Consider the following 27213-nt stretch of genomic DNA (forward strand, 5'->3'; position numbering starts at 1 on the left):
TTGTTTTTCAGTGTTATAGGCATTTGAAAGTTGGAAAGAGTCAGCAAAAAAAGGCAAATAATTCAAAAACTATAAAAAAATTAAATAACGAAGACCAATTTAAATATTGCTTAGAACTGTCCATTCTAGAGCATACTAAAAGTTAATTTAAAGGTGAACCTCCCCTTTAAGTCACACACTTGAGCCCATATCTCTTGTGGGATACTAAGAATCATTCAATCCATCACACTCCTCATTGGAGTTGGATGCTTACTAAATAGTCCTTATTATTCCTTTTTTAAACCATCTAGGTACACCGTTATCTCATTCAGCTCCCCCCCCCCCCCCGACCTGATTTGTGCTTTCTATGAGGCCTCCTTGTCCCGTAGGGCAAACCCAAACCCCAGAGGAGTGAATGGATTCCTGTCTAGGTGTGCTCTTCTGCCTATAACAGTCACCTTTGGCTTTGGGTCTGGTCCTTAGCTACTTGGGTACCACCAAGACTTACTGCATGAGAATCCAGAAACTCCCACATCCCAATGGCGGTGAATGTATAGTCAGGGAAGGAGCCAGTAAGAAAGGAGCTGGATGTAGTCAGAGAGGCCGGGTCAGAACCAGATAGCAGGAGCAGAATTGTGAGTCAAACTGAAGGTCAGGAACAAAATGGGGTCAGAACCAGGAAGTCACACAGGGAACAGAGGATCAGAGAACCTAGGACCAATCATACTTGACCTATAAGGTGCAGTAAATCAGTGCAGAGCAGGGGGGTTGTATAGGCAGACTAATGGTTAATAATGAGCACCTATGGCCAGATTAAAAATGGATGAGCTCACTATGCCTACCAAGAAATACAAGGATACCTAAACAGTTACCAGGGTCTTAGCTGTCCACCCCTTTAGAGTAGAGGTAATACAAACAGCAAAAAAACATCAAGTCACTGGTTCAATTCCTGGCAGGATGTTACACTCCTGTCTCACCCTTTACTAGGACCTCCTATCTCAAGCTATGGACAACATCCTCTCTCCATCATTAAGTGTTTCCATGAGAATGGTGGTGCCTTTCATATTTAGGTGATGATCTGACACACAGTTATATCCCAAGAAAACACTAACCAGGATAGACTGTTCTAACGGGATGTAAGTAACACAATGAACACCAATCTGCACATTTAACGCATGTAAAATTGAACCTATGTTGAGAAATGGGATCAACTGAATCTGAAGGAAGGGATCTTCAACCTTTTCCATGTGACTTTAACACAGGGATGCCCAAACAGTAGATCGGGATCTACCAGTAGACCTTTAGCTGGTGATCAGTAGATGTCAAGACACTGTCAACAAGCAACTTGTCTATAGCACCTTCTTATTTCATGCTTTTCATTCAGATATTTATTATGTTAAGTTTACATAAGAAATAGTTGTTTGTTAAATGTAACAAGATACATTTTTTCATAAATCGAACAGAATGCTAACAATGATTTTATGGATGTAGATCACAATGGGACAACATCACTAAAAGTAGACCTCACATTAGTAAAGTATGGGCCCTCTTGGTTTAACATACATTCATGATCTATACATTATAGCACAGTTGAGTCACCTTCCCTTGACGTCATCTCATCCTACTATACATGTAACTATTCCCATAGTTGTAGTCCCAAACTCTGACAGCCCTACTAAATATTCTTTCCAAAGTTGTTGCAACTTTCTCTGATAATGTATCACTTTACTATTCTCACTTACCCACAGCTGTAGCCCTTACCCTTGAGATCTTGAAGCTTTACTATACACACCACCCCATTGTTGCAGCTCCTACCCCTGAGATACGAGGAGCACAATGCAAGTCATTACTCTTCGACTGCATGCAACTGCAACTGTACAAGACCCCACAAAGCCTCATGCCTGTTAATACCCCAAAATAATAGCCCTTTTAATAGACATAGCCCCTTATAAAAATGGAACATACAGAAGAACATGCCTATGTTGTAAAAAATTTTCTTCCAGAATATTGCGTAGGGCACAATGCCTCAGACTGAGAAACATTGTTATAAACCAGGAAGCTTGTACTTAGGATCACATGACTTACATTGAATAAAGGGCACAGCGACATAATGTAATTAGATGGAACAGCAGACAGTGAGAGACGTCATTGCTATTCCCCACTGGGTGCAGCATTTACAAGCTTCATGCAATTTGTTTCTGATGGCAGTTTCCATAACAATCGAATGTTCCACTACGTAGTTATACTTAGCAACCTTGTAAATAAACATCAAGATTTTAAAATAAATAAATACAACCTAAAAAGGAGATGTCATTTCTATAAAGTATGAGATCCGTTACTTGCAAGTCTTGGAAAGTTTCCCAGATGGGGGGGTAGTGGGAGTGTTAGCAATGTAAGAGGCATGAAGCTACAAATCAGTAAGACTTCTTTGCCATCAGAGCAGACGTATGCTAGCTTATTATTTGCCTTTATTTATATATAGTGCAAAAACTATTTATATAGCACATATGTATATCATACACATCAGACCCTGCCCCAGGAGCTTACAAGCTATACTACCTAACACTTAAGGTAGGACTACACGGACGCTTTCGGCACGATCTGATGCACTGCATCAAAACGCTGGCGTCAAATTGCATGCAATGGAAATAAGGTAAGAGATAGAAATGTCGGATGAAATCGCAGCGGTGATCTGAAGCAACACGACTGTCGGATGCAGATGCAGCATAGCAGTCGTGTCGCGTCGGATCAATGCTGCGACTTCATCCGAGATTGCATTCATTTACCATATTTGTATCGCATGCGATTTGACGCTGGCATTTTGTTGCAGCGTGTTGGATCGCGCCGAAAACGTCAGTGTAGTCATACCCTTATGCTGGACTTCTGGGGGGAAATGCTGCATTGTGGGTAAAACACATGCTGGAAAACGGCCTTTTTCCCCAGAAGTCCATCATAATTGTGGGCACCCACTAACCAAGGCAATAGAAGCATAACACCAAACTCTATATTTTTTCTATCCCCCACTTGTCCTTGCTAAATCTCCTTCCATCATACAGATGAAGCCACTTTGGTTCATGTGTTTAACACAGAATAATTAAACACATTTAACCCACTTATCCTATTAAACACAGAAAATTGCGTCACAACATCCCATCTAATTGTTAACAATGGTGCTTTGGTATGTAAATGAAAAGGTTAAAGGGGAAGTAAAGTCTAAAATAGAATAAGGCTAGAAATGCTGTATTTTGTATACTAAATATAAACATGAACTTACTGCACCACAAGCCTAATCAAACAAATAATTTATGCTTTCAAAGTTGGCCACAGGGGGTCACCATCTTGTAACTTTGTTAAACATCTTTGCAAGACTAAGACTGTGCACATGCTCAGTGTGGTCTGGGCTGCTTAGGGATCGTCATAAACAAAGCTGCTTGAGTTCTGTATGGCTGGGAAGTAAGGCAGGGGCTCCCCCTGCTGTTCATAAGTATGATTGTTTCCCTGCTCAGCAGTTAGGGACCATCTGACAATTCCTATCCACAGCAGTAAATGAAGGGAGAATTTCACTGCATACAGTCAGGTTTCTTATAAAATGGTACACATCTTTTAATTAAAGTATAACGGAGATAGGTTTCTTTTTCATTAAAGAAAGTAAAAATGGGATTTTATTTTTTTGCCTTTTTGCCCCAGTTTCTTCAGTTATGATGCATTTAACACACAAATCCAAGTGGCTTCATCTTTATCTGCCATTCATTCACTTTCATATACCCATCCTTTAATACTTCTATTTTCCCTCTCTCTTTCTCGCTTGCTTTTTTGTTACCTGTAATTCTGTGAAAAATGATTGGAATGGGTTCTGTTGTAACTAACACATCTTCATCATTTTCGGAGCTTGATACGTAAGTGTTATCTGCGGAGAAGAAGGAGAGATGAAAATCAAAGACATGAACGTGTATCAGTTTCATTGCTCTACGGGAAGAGAAATCACAGCAAAGATAATAATCCAATGTTCTGATGCTGAGTTTAACTTGTGTCTAGCCGGGGCCACAGGATCATTGCCTGCACTTCAGCATGAGGTATGTTGCACTGATCTGGTTTTCAGCTTTTTGGCTTCACGGCAGCCAAATAGTCACACGGTAAATGCAGAATTACATAAGTAGTTTTTCATCATATGATATTTCCTTTCCAGTATGGCCATTACTAGGGCCTTCAACAAACTGTTCAAATTAGAGTTAACTTTTAGTATGAAATAGAGAGTGATATTCTGAGACAAATTGCAATTGTTTTTTGTAGTAACCAGATTTTGTGGACATTTTGGTTAAGGGCATTTCCACTGCTAGCCAAGGAGTTTATCACAGTTTTTAATTGTTTATTATTTGTGGGTTTTGTGTTATTTAGCTTTTTGTTCAGCAGCTCTCCAGTTTATAATTTCAGCAATGTGGTTGCTACAGTTTAAATTACCATAGCAACCAACATTGAATCTGGAATAGGAGAGGCCTGAATAGAAAGGAAATCCCTAGTACCAAAAGTGCAGGGGCTGCATGAAAAGGGATCCGAATAACCAGCAGCCAGATTATACTGGTCTAGGTTAAAGATGGGCAGAATCACATGAAGTTGTGTTTAGGTGAGAAGGAATGAGACAAGGAAAGTCTAAAATAGAATAAGGCTAGAAATGTTGTATTTTGTATACTAAACATAAATATGAACTTACTGCACAACAAAGCCTAATCAAACAAATAATTTATGCTTTCAAAGTTGGCTACAGGGGGTCACCATCTTGTAACTTTGTTCAACATCTTTGCAAGACTAAGACTGTGCACATGCTCAGTGTAGTGATGGGCGAATTTATTCGCCAGGCGCGAATTCGCGGTGAATTTGCGCGTTTCGCCGCACGCGAATAAATTTGCGAAACGCCCGCGAAAATTCGCGGCAAAAATTCCCCGGCGCCAAAAAAATGTTTACGAAAAAACGGACGCCGGCGTCAAAAACGCAGTTTCGCAAATTTTTCGCCGTTTCACGAATTTCACGCGAAATTCGCAAATTTTTCGGCGAAGCAAAACGGCGCAAATTCGCCCATCACTAGCTCAGTGTGGTCTGGGCTGCTTAGGGATCGTCATAAACAAAGCTGCTTGAGTTCTGCATGGCTGGGAAGTAAGGCGGGGGCTCCCCCTGCTGTTCATAAGTATGATTGTTTCCCTGCTCAGCAGTTAGGGACCATCTGACAATTCCTATCCACAGCAGTAAATGAAGGGAGAATTGCATACAGTCAGGTTTCTTATAAAAACGGTACACATTTTTTAATTAAAGTATGTTGGGGATAGGTTTCTTTTTCATTAAAGAAAGTAAAAATGGGATTTTATTTTTTTGCCTTAACCTGCTCTTTAAGGCAGGAGTTGGTCAGAGAAATAGAGGGATTCGATGTCACGGGAAGAAGCAGTTCACTTCCTTATCTTCTAAGCAAATAGAAACATCCCACCTAACCTCTCCCATTTTGCATATTTTGCAAAATCTCAGGAGTAATCTTCTTTATGTTCTCATATTATCTGTTAATAACTGAATGTGGATGTTTTCCTGCATGCACTTTTATATAACAAGGGGGGACCTTATTTATCAAAGTCACAATTTATCTGAATATTTTAATGAAAAAATTTCATCCAAACGATTGGACCTTATTTATTATTAAAAATTCACATTTTTATTGGATACAAACACAAAAAAATGCAAATTGCATGTTTTTTTTTTCCCCAAATCACTCGATTTTTTCGGACTTTTTCCTTTTTTTTAATTTGAGTCTCAAAAGCCAGAAATAGTCTGATTTTCGTGCTAATTCCAGCGCAAACCACAGTAACTGATAGGGACCACTCCCATTGACTTTTACACAACCTTGGCATTTCTGAGATGCTGCATTTTCAATTCAGGCTTTTTCCATCCTCAGGGTGCTGAGGTGTCAGATGTTTGATCCAGGGAATGTTTCCAATCACCACTGGGGTCAGGAAGGAATTTTTTCCTCTTAAGGCATAATTGGCAGTGGCTTCAGGATGGGTTTTTGCTTTCCTCTGGATCAAAACAATAGATATATGATAATGTATTTTAAGTTTTATTTGTAACAGAGGTGGTACGGTAAATTTAGAAGAGGGAGAAAGGAGGTTCTCTCCTGTGAGTGCACAGTGGATTGATTAATACAAATGCTACTACTGCTTGTACTAGGTGGCAGCCTGCTTGGATTTCCTATCATTGACACTCTGTATATTCAGGTCCGGCAGCAGGGCTGCTGAACTTCTCTCATGTTCTCTCTTATTAAATTCTGGCTTTAGAATATTGCCTCGGGTTAAGCTGGCAAGGTCCTATATTTTTATAAAATGTAAATAAATGCTGTGGCCATTTTACGCCCATCTCTGTCTCCTGGTTTTATTCAAGTTATATAATAATGGGGTTCAAGGGATGACTCAAGGCATAGGGTCAAACTGAGAAGTCCCCTAGTCCAGATGAGTTATAAAATGTAGCAATAACAATAAAAGTGTAGTCTTACAGAGCATTTGTTTTTTTAGATGGGGGTGAGAGACCCCCAATTAAAAGCTGGAAAGATACAGAAGAAGAAGGCAAGCAATTTTTTAAAAAAAACGATAAAAATATATAATGGACACCGACCTAAACGTTCATTCGAATTGTGCATTCTATAACATACTAAAAGTCAATTCAAAGGTGAATTACCTATTTTAAGGTAATTCAGAATTACAGAGATACATAGAGAAGTTATTAATAAGTTATTAAAGTAAGTAAATAAAGTGACTGTAAGTCAAGTAAGAGTGATCTGTTGCTTACTGTGCATAGCAACAGCCACTCATCTACTGCATATAGTAGTAGAGATTGGCCAATGCACATGGTACTAGTTACTCATGTGATTATCGCCCACTTGGCTGATATGTAATACAATATAGTGAGGATTTTAATGCCCACTTATTTTGTTTGCATAGTAACAGCTACTTATGGCACTTTTATGTATACCCTGCATAGCAACAGACATTTGTTTAGTTTATATAATAACTACTTAGTATGCATAGTAAGAGCTACTCAGTAAGAGTTGCTCAGCTGATGAGCATTGCCATAGTCATTTAACTAGTGAGCATGGTAACAGCAACTTTACTAGTATTGTATATATAGTAACAGTCACTGAGGTTGTGCGCTACATGACTAATGTGTGTAGAAACACTTACTCAGTTGTTACTAGTGTGCATAGTAACAGCAATATGGTGAGTGTGCACAGCAACAATCCATATCTATCAACATTTTGGAAATAGAAAGAGAGACAAAAAAATGTATTTTCTTTAGTAGCCACAGAATGACACTGCCCAGAATTAGACAACTTGTTAACCACAAAAACCCCTATAAGGAAATTCTGGATCCTCTGTAAGCTGATTGCGAGATCGGTATTTCTGCACATGCGCAGTTGGAGCAGTTTGCCGGTTTGGGCAACTATGCATGCGCGGAATTACACAGGAATTGCAGATCTCGCAGTCAGCTTACAGAGGACGCAGAAGATGGACGGGTAGAACTTCGCTGGAAGAATTTGCGGTGAGGAGTAAGTATGGAGTAGGGGGCATTTAGCCTGGGGGGAGGAGGGAGGGAGGTCTACCTGGGGTGGGGTGTACGGGTTTTTTTCAGAACAGGTTGATTTCTCCTATAAGGGCATAACTGGGCATGGTTTAGTTAATGCAGGAGAAAATAATCCTTAGACTTAATTTTTCAAGGGCATATGGGCATAACTGGGCATGGTTTATAATGATGGCTCTTCAATGTCTAAGGGATGCTTCATTCACATTATATTGTACATGCTGGGCCACAGGAATTTGCCTCCTTTGCCCTGTTCCTGACACCAGAGAAGGGATATGTGCCTATTAAAGGGCCTCCTCTAACTCATATTGTCTACTTGAGTAAATAACTCCCATAAATTACATCCATTTGCATAATTTAATTAAATTCGTGTTGTTGTTGTTGACATCCAACCCTGCCAGCAAGTACAGAACGGGGGTCTCTGGTGAATCGGAGAAGTACATTTCCTGATAGTGATATATGTTAAATATGTGCTTCAGTCTCATTTCTTGTCTTAGAAGCCAAATAACATTTTAAAGCGAAAAAAAAAAAAGAATCGTGATCCCGGGAAAAAAATAATCTAATTTGCATTTCCATAGTAACTGCCACTGACATTTGTGCTGCAAAGATAAGTGATATGCCGATAGTACCTTAATAGTACAACCAGTATAGGAACAAGGCATATTAGTTAGAGTGAAGGCCGGCTAATAATGTATTGGATCTTTATATAGCCTGCCAGATCCTTAAAGGGATACTGTCATGGAATTTCTTTTTTTTCAAAATGCATCAGTTAATAATGCTGCTCCAGCAGAATTCTGCACTGAAATCCATTTCTCAAAAAGAGCAAACAGATTTTTTAATATTTAATTTTGAAATCTGACATGGGGCTAGACATATTGCTAGTTTCCCAGCTGCCCCCAGTCATGTGACTTGTGCACTGATAAACTTCAGTCACTCTTTACTGCTGTCACTCTTAAGTGCTGTACTGCAAGTTGGAGTGATCTCACCTCCCCCCCCAGCATCCAAACAACAGAACAATGGGAAGGTAACCAGATAACAGCTCCCTAACACAAGATAACAGCTGCCTGGTAGATCTAAGAACAACACTCAATAGTAAAATTCAGGTCCCACTGCGACACATTCAGTTACATTGGGTAGGAGAAACAACAGCCTGCCAGAAAGCAGTTCCATCCTAAAGTGCTGGCTCTTTCTGAAAGCACATGACCAGGCAAAATGACCTGAGATGCACCTACACACCAATATTACAACTAAAACAAATACACATGCTGGTTCAGGAATGAAATTTTATATTGTAGCGTGAATTAATTGCAGAGTTAACAGTGTAATTTAGAAATAAAAACGACACCATAAAAATTATGACAGAATCCCTTTAACTAAAGGCATGCGTGTCACAGAGACCAGTAGGAGCAAAAAACATGGCATTTAGTCACAAGCTTAGGAAACAATTCTCCACATGATAGCAACCAGTTAGCAATTTAAGCAATCAACTATAAGTTCCAAAATAAATGCATTTAAAGAAAGCGTTTACCTAACTGGTTGGCAATGACTGTGTAATCAGTATACATATTAAACAAGAACCATAGACACGGGCAAATTTACTAAAGTGCGAATTTTCGCCTGTGAAGGCTTTGCCACACTTTGCTCCACCTCGCCAGGCGCAAATTCACTACCTCTACACTAATTCATTAAATGCAATGTTGTGTCTCGGCAGCCGAATGCTGGTGAAGTTTCGCTAGCATTAATTCATCAGCGCAAGTATTTCAGAGCAAACTTTCGCTTTGCCTAGTGAAACGACGTTGTTAGTACACTTGCGCTTAGGTCAATTGGAATAGGGCGGGTACATATAGGTCATATATATGGTTTTATTAGAGATGTCGGTGCCAATGCTTGAAGTGGCCACTTATTATTACAAATGTCCAATGAAACAAAATAAAGAAAAAATAAATCCTCTAATGTCCTAGACCACCCTAAAACAAATATGGCATGCACCTCAAATGGTAAAAAAAATAGGTTACAACCAAAATTTGTAATAGTTACAATTGATATCATTTTAATAACTTTTGGACATACAGGATATGATGTCACTGACATAAGATTAATTGGAATGCAGCTTAATTTTATCAGTTCACCAGGTCTCAGCTGGCAAAGAAAATTCTGGCTAAAGAGGTAAACTTCTGTAAAATTTGCACTTTAGTGACTTTGCGGAGTAATGATGGCTCGCCTGAGCAAAAATTCACCTGGCGATAGGGCGCGCTAATTTACTAACAGGAGTAGAGGACAATTCGCTAGCGAAAGAGTACATCACTAGCAAATTGTCCTCTACTCCTGTTAGTAAATTGGTGATGTCCCTATGGATAGGATTTCTGGTGAATTTTTTCTAGCAACGGTCACTTCGCACTTTAGTAAATCTGCCCCATAGTCTTATATAACATATTCTTATGAGTAGTGATGGGTGAATTTGCTTCACCGAAAAATTTTCGAAACGGCTCCGGCATCTAATTTTTGACGCCGGCGTCCGTTTTTGATGCCAGCGTCTGTTTTTTTTCGCCAGCCAATTTTTGCGGCCGTTTCGTGAATTTATTCGCCGACTGTGAATTTATTTGCCTGCCGATTAAATTCGCCCATCACTACTTATGAGTGGAGTTTGGTATATAATTGGTTGTAACCAGTGCTTAGTGTACTGTACCACGATTCATGTAATTTGTGTATTTAATACCCCCCTTACCTTGAAATATTGTATGAAGATATCAGAAGTAGTTTTTTTTGGTAACCCCCAGGAACTGTCATCATTCTTGTGTTGCTCCCCAACTCTTTTTACATTTGAATGTGTCTCACAAGTAAAAAGGGTTGGGGATCCCAACCTTAAAGTATAAAAATGAAATAATAGAACTTGAAGTGGAAGTAGTAAAGTACCATTCTAACTGATTAAAATGATGGCTCTCCAGTTTCTGAGGGATGCTATATTCAGATCACTTTGTAGATGAAAGAGATAATGGAGGCCATGGGAAAATGTCCCCATTGGTCTATTAATTAAAGCAGCACTCTTCCTGGCACCATAGAATTGATGTGTGTCTAGTGAAGTGTCTCTCAAATACTCATGCTTTCTACTTAAGTAAATAATTCCCATCCATTACATTCATTTACATCATTTAATTAAATTCATTTTGTTGATGCCGCTCAGGAATACAAACCAAAATTTATCAAAGCAGCTTCCACTTCCATAGCGTCCCACTTCCATACAGTACCCCATTGACTTCAGTGTGATTGGAGCAAGAAAAAAACACCCATTTTATTTTTTTTACCATTTTGTGAATTCTTTTACAGTTTTGTGAATTTTTGCACAATGTCACATATTTTTTCGGTGAAGCAGGGCAGTTTCACTCCTGACTTATCAGAAGCTATCCTGTTTACTTCTGTAAAACCATTTGGCACATAGGTCTAGTTCCTACAGTATATAGGCGTGGAACTCTTCTGTGATTTCTGTTATCCATATACACAGTATGCGGGTTATTTACTAAAATCAGAATATGTACCATTATTTTGTTAAAACTACTTCAGAAAAACTCCCATCCACATTTATGCCTTATTTATCGATAAATTAACTCATAAATCTGGTGCAGAAAATTTTGAGAAAAATGTAATCAAAATTTTTTTTCAGATTATAACCCGTAAACCAGAAATTATTTGAGTTATCGCCAGAAACCCAGAGCACATCATGAAATCTTCCATTTCTAAGGGTAGGACTACACAGACATTTTCGGCTCTGTGTCTGCATCCGACAGTGCGTCGAATCAACGATGCGACTTTATCCAACATTTCTATCTCTTACCTTATTTCTGTCGCATGTTATTTGTCACCGGCATTTTGTCGCAGCGCGTTGGATCACGCCAAAAACAAATGTGTAGTCCTACCCAAAAAGGGACATCTGCCATCCACTGGTTTGAGATAAAGTGCTTTTTTACTCTGACTTAGCAGCCTTGGGGTTGAATAAATCTAGACAAATTCAAGTTTTTTTTCCCTACTAAAAAAACCTCTGTTTTCGCCTTTAAAACTCTGACCGAAAAAAAATTCGGACTTTAGTAAATAAGCCCCTATGTGCTATACATTCCACAGACTGCTCTGACGCTATTTGGGCTTCATATATCTCCAAGGTGATTTCTAATATTCATATATTCAGGATTCTGTCCATTGTTAGTGGACTATCACTTGTACTGCAGCAGCTGAAAAGGCTCACAATTAATGAATTATTAAAGCACGTCCATAAAGTCTATTTCATCGAATCTGTAATTGGCCTGATTATGTAGTGTCACTAATATAGCACATGGACTCATGTTTTACATGTTGTGCTTAGTAATATTTTCCACTGATTTAACACTAAAATGACTAATTCACCATGTCTGAAAGGGCAAAAAGAATTAGCTGGAAATGCAGGGTGTACAACATTAATGTGTTTCCAATGAGCATCAGACACAAATTACATGGGAAATTACAGAAAATGCAAACTATCCTTCTGAAACAATAATGTCTCTGTTCCAGATAATATAGCAGATAATATAGAATAGCAGGGCAGAAACATTTAACTGCAGCTAGACAGTTTAAAAAAGTAATCAGATCTGTTTGAATGGGCTAGAAATCTATTTCTATATGAATAAGTAACAGTCTTGCCCTGATCATAGAGTTGCTGCTGTTGCATCGTATGTGCTGTGATTATTTATCTTTAGGTTTGGGCTAATGAGCTGCCTGTAACTGTTTTGTCTGATATATAGTGATGGGCGAATTTATTCGCCAGGCGCGAATTTGCGGCGAATTTGCGCGATTCGGCGGAAAAAATTCACTGGCGTCAAAAATGTTTTTTTTCGAAAAAACAGGCGCCGGCATCAAAAACGGGCGCCGGCGTCAAAAACGGGCGCCGGCGTCGAAAAAACAAACGCCGGCATCAAAAACGAGACGTTTCGCAAATTTTTTGGCGAAGCAAAACGGCGCAAATTCGCCCATCACTACTGATATATTTTAAAAAATAAAATACTTTAAAATGAAAAAAGGTTAGATTTGTTCAGCAATAAATAAATGCTGTTAATAATAATTTGCTGTGCCTTCTCTCTAAATCATCAGACCATCCTTTTGATGCTGGCCTCATTTGTAGTAGGGCCGGGCCTCAGACCTCAATCCTTGTTGGTCATAATTTATGATTTACTTTCATGTTTACTGATGGGACCTATTATTCAGAATGCTGGGGACATTGGGACCTGAGGTTTTAAAACTAGTAATGGGCAAATAAATTCCCCAGACACAAATTTCGAAACGAATCTCCGCATTCCGCCGCAAGCGAAATAATTTGTGAAACTGCTGAGACAATTCGTCGTGTCCTAAAAAAACTGACGTGTGTCAAAATTGGCGCGCACATACAAATATTACACCCATTGACTTTAATGCATTTGGACCAAATAGTCGCGCGTATAACAATTGTCGCCCGAGTCAATATTTTTTTGATGCCCATTGACAATGTGTTTCACAAATTTTTTGCCGTTTCAGATTCGCCCATCACTATTTAAGACTTCTAAATGTAAATTTTAAATAAACCCAATAGGCTGGTTTTGCTTCCAAAAAGGATTAATTATATCTTAGTTGGGATCAAGTACAAGCTACTGTTTTATTATTACAGAGAAAAAGGAAATCATTTTTGAAAATTTGAATTATTTGATTAAAATAGAGTCTAATGAGATGGCCTTTCCGTAATTCAGAGCTTTCAGGATAACGGGTTTCCGGATAACGTATTCCATACCTGTATATGTATCTGGTTGCTAGGAGCTAATTTAACCTACGGTAACAACCATGTAGTGTTTTGAGTGAGAGATTGGAAGATGAATAGGAGTAAAAAATAAAAATACCATTTTAACCTGACAGAGTTCTTCTGGCTTCTTTATTAAAACATTTCCTTCTTTATTTGCCACCATAAATGGCATGGTGTTAAATGGTGATATAAGGCTACCTGGGGGGCCGGAGAATGAAGCACTTGGATTGGTGCCAAACTACCTTGGCCCAGCCCTGCTTATATTTGCTAAAGTGACAAGGTTGCCCCAAGCTAACCATGATGGAAAAACATACCTAGAACTTCAAATTCTCACAAAAACAGTGTACCAGGTCTTAAAGTACATCTCAACTCAAAGAGAATATTAATTTCAATATACCCACAGTGCTCCTCTGAGCACTTTTGCAATTTACTTACTTACTTATCAACAATGTGTCCTGTGCTTGAATGGCAGCCCCATGGTACACAGCAGCTTTTTTATAAAAACTATAGTAGTCTTTCTGAAGCAAACACAACCGTTTCACCAGTGCAGGGCAACACTTCAGTTCATGGTATCTTCAGTTCAGTTTCTCTATTGAAACAAACTTTTATTTTTTGATGATTATTGTTCCTTTAATTTACCAAAGGGCTTTGCAAACAGACTACATTTAATGGAGTTGTTACAAATTATATAAACCTTAATGTTTCCAAGACCAATGAAGCACTTTAGGCCAAGTGCCGGGAACTCTCCTGCGAGATTCATTAATGATCTTTTGAATGCAGAGGCTTTTAGGAGCATTTGTATTTCTCCATTTGAAATCCAGCAAGCTTGGTGTTCTGGCCAGTTAAATTCTCTGCTTAACTCCATGAAGGTATAAAAGACAAAACCACTTTCTGTCTTATTACATGAACGTGTGTAAGTGTTTGTGTATGCTTTTGCTTGTGTGTGCGTGGTGTATCAGGAAGGTATTAAATGCATTTCAGAAACAACTTGGCATTCTATGGATTAAGGAAAGTAACCTATGCATAGCAACATATGCATACTGTTTATTTAGCTGGAAAATTATTGCATATCTTAGAATAATCGCAGATATGCTGAAAGTTGACTGTGGCAGTTGAAGGTACTTTGTACACTGAGGCCACAATTCTGAGGTGGTTTCTAGGTTGATGGTAATAAAAGGGAGTTAACGGTCATGGAAACACATTTAGGCTACAGATACCTTAAAGTATGGGCACTTGTTTTTAATTCTGTGTCTACAGTAGTTAATCTGCCACTTTTACAAATTGTAGCTAGAGAAGACCACTTCTTCTCTATCAGCACTCAACATACTTGGGTTTAGGCACAATCACATGTATAGAAAGAAGTATTGTAGCCAGCACATGCACATTAGAAGTTGTAAGATTCTCCTAGCTGCAATGGCACACTGTGCTTCCAAAAAAACTTAATCTACAGGCCAATATAAGGGGCCATTTTTGCTTCACCAATGATATTGATGGAATCTCTCTATCCAACAAGCTCTGCTTGCCTCCCAAATGTTCCCTGTTTAGTCCATCCACTAAAACTGCACTGACTTGGCTTAGCAGAACTAGCTGTACACTAGAGCATGCTACTTCCTAAATGTCTATAGAGGTGACTGCCAATGTAGCTAAACTAAATAAGAATGTTATAATTTTGATTTCTCTGCTGCCTGTGGCAGATACATATATCTACATGAAAACAGAAACAATAAAGTGCATGCAATGTAAGGAGCAAGTTAGCAAATGAGCAGCTTGAGCTCCACCAAGGAGGTCATTGAGGACTAGAGCCCTACAAAGTATAGGGATCCAAATGATAGATCTAGGGGTAGATTCCATTTGAGAGGCCTGAATGCTAGGGTGACACTTTTGAGTGACTAAGCCTACTGTGCTGTTTTGGCCACTGATGGACAACACATTTTATGATGAGAATATTGTGAGTATATACAGATTGCTTGTATTTTGTCCTTTGTGTCTAGTTTCTCAAAGATCTTGTAAGATTCATTTACTAAAGTCTTTATTAAACAAGAACATAGTTGAAGCAGTTCAAGAACCACTGTATCCTTTTACTTAATTATACAGGGAACCCCTCCAAAAGATGCAAGGGTCTCCACCTGTAGATATAAGAGCCATGTGATCTATTTTTTGTGATATATTTAGTGTTTGTATTACCAAACCTTGTATTACCAAACCTTATATAGAAATAAAGTGTAAGAACACTTCCAAATAAATGAGATGGAATGCAGGACATTGATATTGCCCAATGGTACCGAGAAAACTGCTGGAGGGTATAGTCGTCATTTGGCATCTAAGCTCATCTGAAGCCTAGGGTACGTGTCATCTTGTATGACTGGGACACATGGAACAGATAAGTAGGGAACGGAAGGAATTGGAAAAAATTGTAAAGAAGATAAAGAATTTGAACATTGAAAATGAAAAAAATAAATAATCTATAAATTAAAGCGAAGAGGACAACAAATAAGAGAATAATGTTGAAACCAAAGTAGGGAGCTTTGGAATGATGTAAGTTGAAGAAAATATAGGAACAAATAAGGTAAGAGAAGAAACCAGAAACTCACAACTCAAATGATTTAGCGTTCTGGTGGGCCTTCGACCTCTTGGTCTGGAACCGACTATTAGTAAAAGGTTTTAAGAAATCTTTTTTTAGTCCATGCAAGCTGTAGACCTAATTAACCTCATTGCATGTTCCTGCCTTATTAAAGGGGTTGTTTGCCTTATAATTAACTTTTAGTATGGCGTAGAGAGTGATATTCTGAGACAATTTGCTATAGATTTAAATTTTTTTATTATTTGTGGTTTTTGAGTTATTTATCTTTTTAATCAGCAGCTCTCCAGTTTGCAGTTTCAGCCATCTAGATGCTAGGGTCCAAATTACCATAGCAACCACACACTGGTTTCGAATAAGTGGCTGAAATATGAATAGGAGAGGGCCTGAAAAGTATTATGATTAATAAAAAGTAGCAATAACAGTATACATGTGTAGCTTACATTTGAAAGCTGAAAAAGTCAGAAGAAGAAGACGAATCATTTAGAAATTATAAAAATGAAATAATGGCAAACAACTGAAAAGTTGCATATAATCAGACATTTTATAACATACTAAAAGTGAACTAAAAGACGAACCACACTGCATCACTCTTTCAATAATGTATTTTATCACATTTAACTTAAGCAAGTTGGATTTTGATGAAAGTCAACTCGCTGGCCATTATCCCTAAGAGACTGCAGAATAAGGTGGGGGCTGTTAAAATGCCTTTCTTCAAGTAAGTCAGCTGCCTGACCTGAAAGCCAAGAATGAATTTACGTGAAAGGATCAAGTTACGGTTTCATTTTAAAGTAGAAAAAAAAGGTTGCTGTACCTGGATAGTCCTCAGAGACATGAACTGAATAAGCAACGCTGTAAAACAGAAAGAAGATTAATAATTAGTACATGCATTTTATAGACTGCAACAGTCAAATGTTATTTACAGGTACGGGACCTGTTATCCAGAATGTTGGGGACCTGGGGCTTTCCGGATAATGATTCTTTCCTTAATTTGGATCTTCATACCTCAAGTCTACCCAATCGGCTGGTTTTGCTTCCAATAAGGATTAATTATATCTTAGTTGGGATCAAGTACAAGCTACTGTTTTTATTATTACATTGTTTTATTTTTGCAGAGAAAAAGGATTATTCCGATAAAATGGAGCCTATTGGAGATGGTCTTTCTGTAATACGGAGCTTTCTGGATAACGGGTTTCCGGATAATGTATCCCATACATGTATATGCATAGTTTCATATTAGCTACCTTTGGAAAAATGCAGTGTACATTCAGCCTAGTACAAAGTGCGACTGTGTGTCCTGCCTAGTGATTGATGAGCCTGTGGGAAGTGTCAGTTTTCGAAGGGAGTGTCGTTATTTCTTACTTTGAATCACTGTCATTATATTATTATTATTATTATGTCTTGAGTATTACAGTGGCTAGACCAAATTCAATTTAGAGTCCCAAAACATTGGAAGGGAGGAATCTTCCAATTAGAATTGTTCTTTTCTATTTTTACATTATTTTTTAACATTATTTAAAGCACAGATTGTACCGGCACATATAAACTTATATACATTGTCTTGTTTTTTCCAAGATACTGTACATACAGTAAGAATCTAACCACATTTAATGACCATAGGCTAGGGCTTTGGCTTATTAGAATCTGATCCAGTATGCTACAAAAAGGAATATCCCTAACTCAAATTCTTCCATATAAATACAAAGTTTATTCAAAAACCACATTAAAAGTAAAATATACATTCAGGTCCCATGGTATTCCACCAAATACAAAATCAATGAAAATCAGCACCTTCGCTTCAACGTAAGGGTAGGGGGCCCCTTTATCCACCTCCCTCCAACCAGAAGGCTTACAACAGAGGCAGAAAAACAAATGCACTTCAGAAGTGCTAACAATTTATGCACCCTCGGTGGTGCCAGGTTTTCAGTCAGAGAAGGAGCCCAATGTCCACACATCTGCCTCCTAAGTCAATGTATAGACCATAAAAATAAAATACAATGAAGATGACACACATGGAGTAAGAAATAGAGAAATAAATTATCAAAATGCTACTGGAGACCTGCAAAAAAAATCCTACCCACTACCCCCCACCTGCTTGTCTGCCAGCTTTCATAATTCCCCACAAGGTCTCAGTGGTTGGGGAGGGGAGATTTCCACATAACTTTATAAGAAGCAGACCCAGCAGTCTGGGCCCCTCTGCCCCCCCCCCAGCGACATTTACAGTTACTAAATACAGTTTTACATAAAGTTTACATTTGTTTTATTGCAAACTGTGTGTGTTTTATTTTTCCTAGTCGAAATTCCCTGAGGTGTGCTCCTTAGTGTTCCCTAGATGGAGGCACAGCGCTGTAAATCCTAGTTCCCAGTACTTTTTATACGCAAAAGGGACCCGGGGCACTGGAATGCCTTGGGTTAATTGTTATTTAAAGGGTCCGTAACCAAATTAGGGTTATAATACTAATTTAAGATACTGTATTTTACATGAGTAACTAATGCTTCAGTTGAAAATGTAATGAAATTATTAGACCCTATATATTATCTGTGGCATTCCAAAAACATGCTCATAGCCAGTTTGTCAAGCAATGGGTAATGTCCCCCAAATGCCAAACATGGCGTCAGTTTCTATATAACATATCATATTATGACTACATTTTTATACTTTATAACCAATGGTAGCAGAGAAAAAATGCATATAGAATATATTACTTTTTGCAGCTGTCGATAAAATTGATAGCAGTGACAATTAAAGCAATTACTAATACTGTTTTCTCTATAAGTTTTAATTATGTTAACTTTAGTTGTACCTGTGTTAATGTTATGCTGTGTCCTTTCAGAAGAGGTACTATACAAATAACATGATGCCTTTAAATTCTGTCCATCAGATGCACAACCATGTATAACGTACAGTATAAACATTTATTGCTGAGCTCAGGCAGAGATGGATATTTACGTGTGAATAATGATACTCAGCAAAGCCAACACTCATAGCAATTTAAATGGCAATAATCGGGAGAATCTTCGGAATAAAATAAGACCTGCATGCTGCCGTAAATATACTTTACTTGTCATTAGGGACTTCCTAATGCTTATTTTAAGGGATGAATGTTTCTGTGTTCAACTTTTATGTGAGTCACTTAATTTTCCTAGCAGATCTCAAATTATTCTACGGTGATGGCCTTGGTAGCATGAAAAAGTGTCCTGTGGTTTGGGAGCGTGACAATTCCTTAGCTTCAAAAGTTATTTTTCAAAGAGAAAGATCCTTAAACATAATGATAGATCCATGTGACATGGTCATTGGACAAAGCCAACAGTTGCCATGCTGAAAATGATCAATAAAGTCTGGTTGTATCTGTTAGCATGGATTACAGTGAACCAAGAAGAACTTGTATTTAAAAGTTATTGCTTGATAAGCAGGCATTATATCATGTGGTCTAATAATTTGTGCTACAACTTCTGCAATAAAATGTGACAAAGGCTTATGCCGATATAAATTGGTGTGTTTCTTTCATTTACACAGTCTAATCCTTTGGTCATTACCGTGCTATTCTCATTAGAATATGAGAATGAAATGAAGTATAAAAGAAATATAACTCAATAAGGTCGCCTGCTTAGAACAATACATATCCATATTTATTACTGAATCATTTGTTGAAAATTAAAGAACTAAAGCTTAACTAAAGAAGTAGGTTAGAAATGTTGTACATTATGTTTTGGTGTTTTGTATCAGCCCAAGGGAACCACAGCCCTTAAGCAGTAAAGATCTGTGTCTCCAAAGATGCCCCAGTAGCTCCCCATCTTCTTTTCTGCTGAGTCACTGCACATGCTCTGTGCTGCTGTCACTTACTGAGCTTAGGGAGCCACTCACAATATACAGTACATATAGAATAGAAATGTCCCAATATAAGGCTGATTAGTAATTAATACAGATAATTACCGTATATACTCGTGTATAAGCCGACCCGAGTATAAGCCGAGGTACCTAATTTTGCCTACAAACACTGGGAAAACATATTGACTCGAGTATAAGCCTAGGTTGAAAAATGCAGCAGCTACTGGTAAGTTTTCCTAAATTTGGTCACAACAAAAATCTAATTAATGAAATGGCTCACTACATTCTTTACATACCTCTTACTCTGGTCTCTGAAAAGCAAACAGCTCAGCTGCTTCATTCATTTGTTCTTCCTGCTTCTGTCCTGCTTGCTCAGCCCTTTAACCCCTCCCTTCAGAATTGTCACTGCTATCCCACAGCCACAGTCCTAGAGGGTATTAACCCCTCTGCCACTACCCTTTATAGTCTCATAAATGACTGCTGTTCTGCAAGGAATTCCATTAAGTAAGGGATGACAGCCTCTTGATGAGCAGTTTATATTGACATTTAATGTACGGTACTGGACAGCTAAATTAGCACTGGTTATTTGTGTGCTAGCTGCACTGTTAGCACAGCCAAAACGTGCAGTATAATTGCTCCAACAAGGTTACAGGCTGTGGTGGAGACACAGCCGAGCTGGGGGCAGTTGCCCAAAGAGCCCGAGGGTCCCCGTGGAGTGGGCGTTAGACTTGCATGCTGCTGCCTAATTAGCTGCACTCGTAGAAAAAAAATCCGGTACCTGCAGGCGGCGGATCAGCCTGTCCCTCCTCTGTGTATGTGGGAGGCTACTGCTGCTGCCGAAACCAGGTCGGATTGTATCGCTGCCGAACTCCATCCAGATATCACTTCCTACACTCACATACCGGTACATGCCAGGACGCGCCGCTCCTCAAGTCAACGTGTGCGCGCAAACAGTGCGCATTCATACTTCCGTCGTACAGTCTTAAGTCACGCCTCTGCACGTCTTCCTTTTCATCGACTCCCAGGGGCGTGCGCAAAGAGAAGGCAGCGGGAGAGGGCTTGTCTGCAGGTACTGACTCGAGTATAAGCCGAGGTAGACTTTTTCAGCACATTTTGAGTGCTGAAAAACTCGGCTTATACACGAGTATATACGGTACTACATGGCAGCACAGAACCCAGTGCAATTAGCATCAGAATTTAATAATCAGCAAACCTGTAGCATCAGCTTATTTACAGGGGAAGCTAATTTTCTGCTGGATAATTAGTGACGAGCCCTAAGCTTAGCTTCTCAACAGCCAATCAGAGCCCACTGAGCATGTGAGTGTCACAGACACTTTCCAAGATGGTGACCCCCTGTGACAAGTTTGAAGTCCTGGGTCATTGCTGCTATTGACAAGCTGAAACTTTAGGCTGCTGCAATAAGTTCAGTATATAAAACAAGGCATTTTTAGCCACATTAATTTTTTGGGGTTTAGTTCTCCTTTAACATAAATATAAACACTAATTAAAGTTAACAAACACCTCTATTCATTTCAACAACATTTATGTAATAATATGAAGGGTTGACAAAACTGTCCATACAACTTTTGGACTGATGTATACTGCTTCAAATCATACACATTTTCCCTGTCTTGAGTCTCCATCCAAGGAAATATGTTAAAGAACCTTACTACTAAAGACACATTTGGGGGACATATACAGTATGTTATCATAAAATAATATCTCACTCACCAACATATTAAATGGTGGAGGTTCACAAATTATAGGGTTGCCCCCTTTATGGAGCCAAGCTTTAAGAATAACCAGGTTTAGATTCAGGGATAAATCCCATCTTGCCAGGGTCAGACTGGGCTGGAGGGACACCGGGAGAAACCCTGGTGGGCCCCAGTCCTCATAGGCCCTACCCCGCCTGGCCCAATGCCCACCCATGAACTGCAGAATAGAAGAAGTGATTTGTAGCAAGAGGAGGATGAGTTTACGATGAGGGTAGGCCATCGGTGAGCTCCTGATACCCCAGTCTGACACTGTTTTATTCTGTCATGAAAACTAATAATTGCAAAGACCTTATTTTTATATCTCTAGAACCAGGTTAATGATGGCCTAATCAAGCTTTGGATGGACTTTAATCAAGCAATGCTAAAAACCCCTCTGATCCGTTGTATGTAGGGCTTATTACTGTAATATACAGATGGCATGGTCCCACAGGAAACGTCTGCTTCCCCTTTGAGTCTTTCTGGCATATGCTTTTCCCCCTGAATTCTGTTGTGCGTTGTAAATTGCTAGACACGTACTGTGTGTGAATTTAACTGAAGGATTCATTTTCTCCGAAAAGATTGAAAGTATTCCAGCGTAGCAACTGTGCGTAGACAATAACTTATTCTCCGTCATTAACTTACACTGGCACATTATCACAATATAATGTCACACAGTCATGAAAACAGCTTCCAATTACTGACTTCATAAAGCTGGAAGAAACATTACCGCTTGATCATTTTATTGTTTAGGCAAAAAAGTTATGTTGTCTCAGCCGCAGAGTTTTAAAAAGATTAGCAAAAAAAAAAAAAAAGATTTGCTTTATATTAGCTGTGTTGGCTGGGTCGCTACAAGCAAAGTATCAGTAAATGAATGGATGTATGGGATGTATTCGATTAATAATTTTGTCTTTTAAAATATATGCACCAAGGTCTCACTGTAATACTAGTTAATGAATAAATCACAGGCTTGTTTATTTGCAGAAAAACAGTTACTTACATACTATATTATAAAAGGGTCAATTTGCATTATTTTTGAGAAATAATAAATCAACCGCAAATAGGGATGAACAATTTTTTTCCCCTCCTGATTAGTGATGAGCGAATCTGTCTGAAACAACGAAAATTCACGAAACGCATTGAGGTCAATGGGCGTCAAAATAATTCTGACGTGCGACAATTTTTGACGCAAGCGACATTTTTATACGAGCGACTATTTTGTCCAAATGCATTAAAGTTGATGGGCGACCAAATAATTTTGACATGCGGCAATTTTTATGTGCGCGACAATTTTGACATTCCCAACTATTTTTTTGGTCTCACCGGATTTATTCGCCCATCACTACTCCTGATACATTAGAAGAATTTTTCCATGTGTTTTTTGTTTTGCAGAAAAAGGAATCATATATTTTTGTGCTGGAAAAAAAAAACATGAGAAAAAAAGCCAATTGAATTAAATGCATTTGGCTTGAGAAAAAAAAAATGTCCATTGACTACAATGCATTTGGCATGATGAAAAATTTGAGAAGACATTCCCATTGTCTCCAATGCATTTGGTGAAAGGGTAAACTTAAAAAAAAAACTTCAATGCATTTGGCACAAGAATTTTAGAAAACACTCATTGACTCCAACGCATTTGACAACATTTGTTGCCGAAGCTGAATGGATAGCAGTGATATTCACACATCAATAGCAGGGACAAATTAACTGATGATTATTATTCAGTGCCACATACTGTATAAGGGTTCTCGCTACTGTGTGTGACTATCACCTGGAACCCGATTTCTAAAAAGTAAGGCAAGGTTATTACCATATGACTTTTGTTACTAAGAAGTGTCCAAACCAGAATATACCCCAAGCTATGAATGTGCAGATATTGAGTCTTTTGATTTGGACTGTGTCATGATACAGGCCTGTAATAGTTAATAAAACAGGCCAAGGTATCATGAGAAATATTTCTGCCAACATCTAAATCAGACGCATAACAGGCCTCTTTTCACTATGGTCAGAGGGGTCAGAGCTGTAATGCCCTCCTCCATGCCCTGGCTGATAAGAGCCATTCCATGGGGAGGGGGAAGGCCAAGGAGTGAGAACTTAAAGTTCCCAGCAAGACCCTCAAAGGTGAAGTGAAGGTCACATATAATGTATCCTTAAATATATTTATCCTTACAGAACCCATACCTGTTGTACCAACAGTATAAAAACTTGATGATGGGTTTGAGGCAATTTCATCTTTCCAACGAGTCCAAACATGAGTAGGTTTGTTACTCTGTGTATTAGATGTGAATATCTGGGCAGGGGCAGGTCACACAGTATTGATGTTTAGTATCTATGGAATCCCTGAGAGAATTAATAACCAATGAATATAATATCATCTCTCTCCTATGTTCCAATAAGGAGTTATGGTCATTATATTCTTGGTCCAGTTCCTACTCACAGGAGGTCATAAAAACTCAATCTGTGTCCTGCTAGGCCACGCCCCCTTACATTCCTGAGGGAGGGGGGAGTGTGCAGTTACCTGATGCCCTGAAATCACTAATAAATAGTCAGCTCTTCTGACTAAACTTTGGATTTACTTTGGAGGACCAATTGCGATTGGAAGTTATCCCGTTTGTTTCCCCTTGCCTCCAGGATCAGGAATTCTATATCTTTGAAGTTAAGTATAGGTTTTCCATGTTTTCCCTTTTATTTTACAACTGTTTGTAATTGTATTATTGAATGTATGTCTCTTTTTGTAACATCTTTTTGTATTTTGCACTGTTATACCTTTTATAATATTAAAGAGAATTTAATAAGATTGTCTTTGGTGCTCTAAACGAACCTAGCCTGAAAGAGTTGAGCCTTAACCCTTCATGCTGAAGTACTTGTTGAATCAGTAGGTGTATTGTGAGTTATTACCTGTTAGAGAGAACAGGGGAATAGTCACATTAGGTTTCTATCGCCTGTGAATGATAGATGGTGGCAGCGAATGAGTTTTGTGGGTGTTGGTTGGTGTTTGGGGTGCTTTTGTGTTAGTCTAACCTGTGTGCAAGGTGGGTGAGAGACTGAGTGAGTGACCCCTGATAGCCACACCTAAAGTCACGTGCGGTTGGAAGTACCGTGTTCGTGACAGACTGGAATCTTTTTTTTCTCATTTTTAGGTCAAGGCAGAATGTTCCAATTAGTATTGTACTATTCCAGTATTACACAACATTATTTAAAGCACATATTGTACCAGCACATATAAGCTTATAAACATTGTACTGTTTTCTTCAAGATGCAGTAGCGATCGTAGAGGGGACGGGCCCTGGTGCGTGACACCCCCTCCGTACGGCCGCATTTACCTGCATTTCTCAGTGGCGCACGGACTGCCGGGGGGCCCTGAGGGGGTGCGGGCCCTGGCCCGCTCGCACCCCCTGCTCCCCCGGTAGTTCCGCCACTGCCAAGATGTTGTACATAAAAAGATAAACATATCTAACCACATTTAAAGACCATAGGAGAGGACTATGACTTATTAGATTCTGAACCAGTATTCTACAAAAAAAGAATATCTTATACAGTAATTCTTCCATATGTATACAAAATATATTCAAAATTCTAAATTAAAAGCAAAATATACATACAGATCCCATGGTATTCCACCAAATACAGTATCAATGAAAACCAACCATCATCCAAGGACTAGGGTCCCCTTTATCCTCAACCTCCCTGGTCAGAAGACCCACAGAAGGCAAAGGTCTTCAGACCCCCTTCTTCACCTTAAGGCTAGGGGGCCCCTTTATTCCCCTCCCTCCAGCCAGAAGGCTTACAAGAGTTGATAAACAAATGTACTTCAGAAGAAGTTCTAATAACTTATTCACCCTCGATGGTGCCAGGTTCTTGATCAGCGAAGAAGCCCAATGTCCACATACAGCATCTCCCTCTTAGATCAGTATATATTAATGGATTGCACCAATCCAAAGTGAAGAAAGACATAAAATAAAATGCAGATGACAGATGTGGAGTAAAAAAAAAAAAAGAATTAGATTAATCAACCAAATTTTTGATTTAAAAATGTAAGTTTATGAGTTTTTCTAGGTGGATTTGCTAGTCTCAGCTTGCACTGGTTACTGAGAAATCCTTCATGAGTAAAACTGAACAAACACCACTCCCTAACTGCTCAGTCCATCTCAATGACCTGTCAGATTACTGACCTGTTTCTTCTCATAGATGCAGACAAATAAACATGTATACATTTATAGTGATTGCCTGTCAAAAATAGTTTGTGTAAGCCTAGTGTTGGCCCACTACTTCCTCGCTTATGACGTTAAATAGAAACATATATGGGATTGGGAACAATGCACAATACAGAATGTACTGTATATACATAAAAGAGAGAACCTGCAGTGTAATGTGGTCATTCCATGATCCCATTGCTAGTGATGGGCGAACAAATTCGCCTGTCACGAATTTGCAGCGAATATCCACATTTTCCCGCCGTGTAATAAATTTGAGAATCTCCAACGAAAATTTGTAGGCGAAAATTCAACTGCGACAAAAAATTTTGTACCAGAGTCCGAAAAGTCGTTCATGTCAAAATCACTGCCCGTCAACATTATTCGGACACCCATTGACTTTAACGCCAGCGTCAAAATTCAATTAACCTTTTGGTCGCGGGCATCAATTTCGATTTTCACTATTTTTCGCAAATTTTATTTGGTTTCACTAATTTTGCGGGGAAATTCGCAAATATATCGGCAAATGGGAGAAATTCGCAAATCACTGCCCATTGCCCATCATTACTATTTCCTTATAAGGGTTCATTGTTTAACACAAGTGTAAAGTTCAATACTGAATTAAAAGTATCAAGTTTATAACCACAATTAATTTTTTTCCAGTGATCTATGATTACTATGTAGTTGTACATGAATTGTGTCAGATGTTTTAACTAATGTGAAATAAAGATTTTTTTGGAATTCTTCATTAACTCCAAGAAGTTCATGAGTGTGTGCCAAAAGTGGAATTTTGGTCGGATGATTTTACCTGAGCCACCCCTGGAGAGCGATTATTGACCCTGTATTCAACAATTGTGTATGTAGTAAACCAGTGCTGGGTTCGAGGCCAAAAGCACCCAAACCACAGTATATGATTGGTGAGCGTCTGAATGTAAAATGTGTTGAAGCCTTAAAAAGAATTGTTTAAATAGCTAAAGAAACGCACATTTGAAATAAGAAATTCAAGCATAGAAGCACCCAAAGGAATTAATAATTGTGCAACTTGCATTGTTCTAGCATGTTGTGTGCACAAATTGCCTAATTTCTGATGAATTACAGATCACAGAGTTGCTTGTTCACTGAACTGGTAAGGGTTTTGTGTCACAATCTGTTGCTGGTATAAATGGATTAACATGACTTCGCACTTTTTTGTGCAAGGCGTGCATGTAGAAAAAATGGCAATTCCAGGCAATTTCTTCAAGGAAAGCAATGCATCATGGGATATTTAGAACAGTGTTGATATGGGGTGTCCAGGTTCCACTGGGGCTGCCCCCCACCAAAGTTGCTAATAACCTCCCAACAGCCTCTAAACCCATCCTGGACTTATCACATACATTTTTACTTCTTTTGGCCGTGATGGGGATAAGAGTTGGATCATCCAAGATTTGGAGCCGGGAGCAGGCCTAGATTGATAGAGCCCACCAGGGTCCTTACCTGAGTTAGGA

The 27213-nt window shown here is 38.7% G+C and overlaps 1 protein-coding gene across 2 annotated transcripts in view; it reads right to left on the reverse strand.

Annotated features, from left to right (window-relative positions):
• The window catches only part of parp8.S (poly(ADP-ribose) polymerase family member 8 S homeolog), a 169619-nt gene that overhangs the window by 71941 nt on the left and 70465 nt on the right, over nucleotides 1-27213 (reverse strand). For both annotated transcript variants that reach the window (XM_018244495.2, XM_041580576.1), the window contains exons 3-4: nucleotides 16771-16808; nucleotides 3800-3886 (exon numbers count right to left, since the gene is read on the reverse strand). In XM_018244495.2, the coding sequence (XP_018099984.1) occupies nucleotides 3800-3886; nucleotides 16771-16808 (125 nt within the window). The remainder of the gene's footprint in view (nucleotides 1-3799; nucleotides 3887-16770; nucleotides 16809-27213) is intronic.

The sequence above is a fragment of the Xenopus laevis genome, chromosome 1S (genome assembly GCF_017654675.1).
Source record: "Xenopus laevis strain J_2021 chromosome 1S, Xenopus_laevis_v10.1, whole genome shotgun sequence".
Classification (NCBI taxonomy): domain Eukaryota; kingdom Metazoa; phylum Chordata; class Amphibia; order Anura; family Pipidae; genus Xenopus; species Xenopus laevis.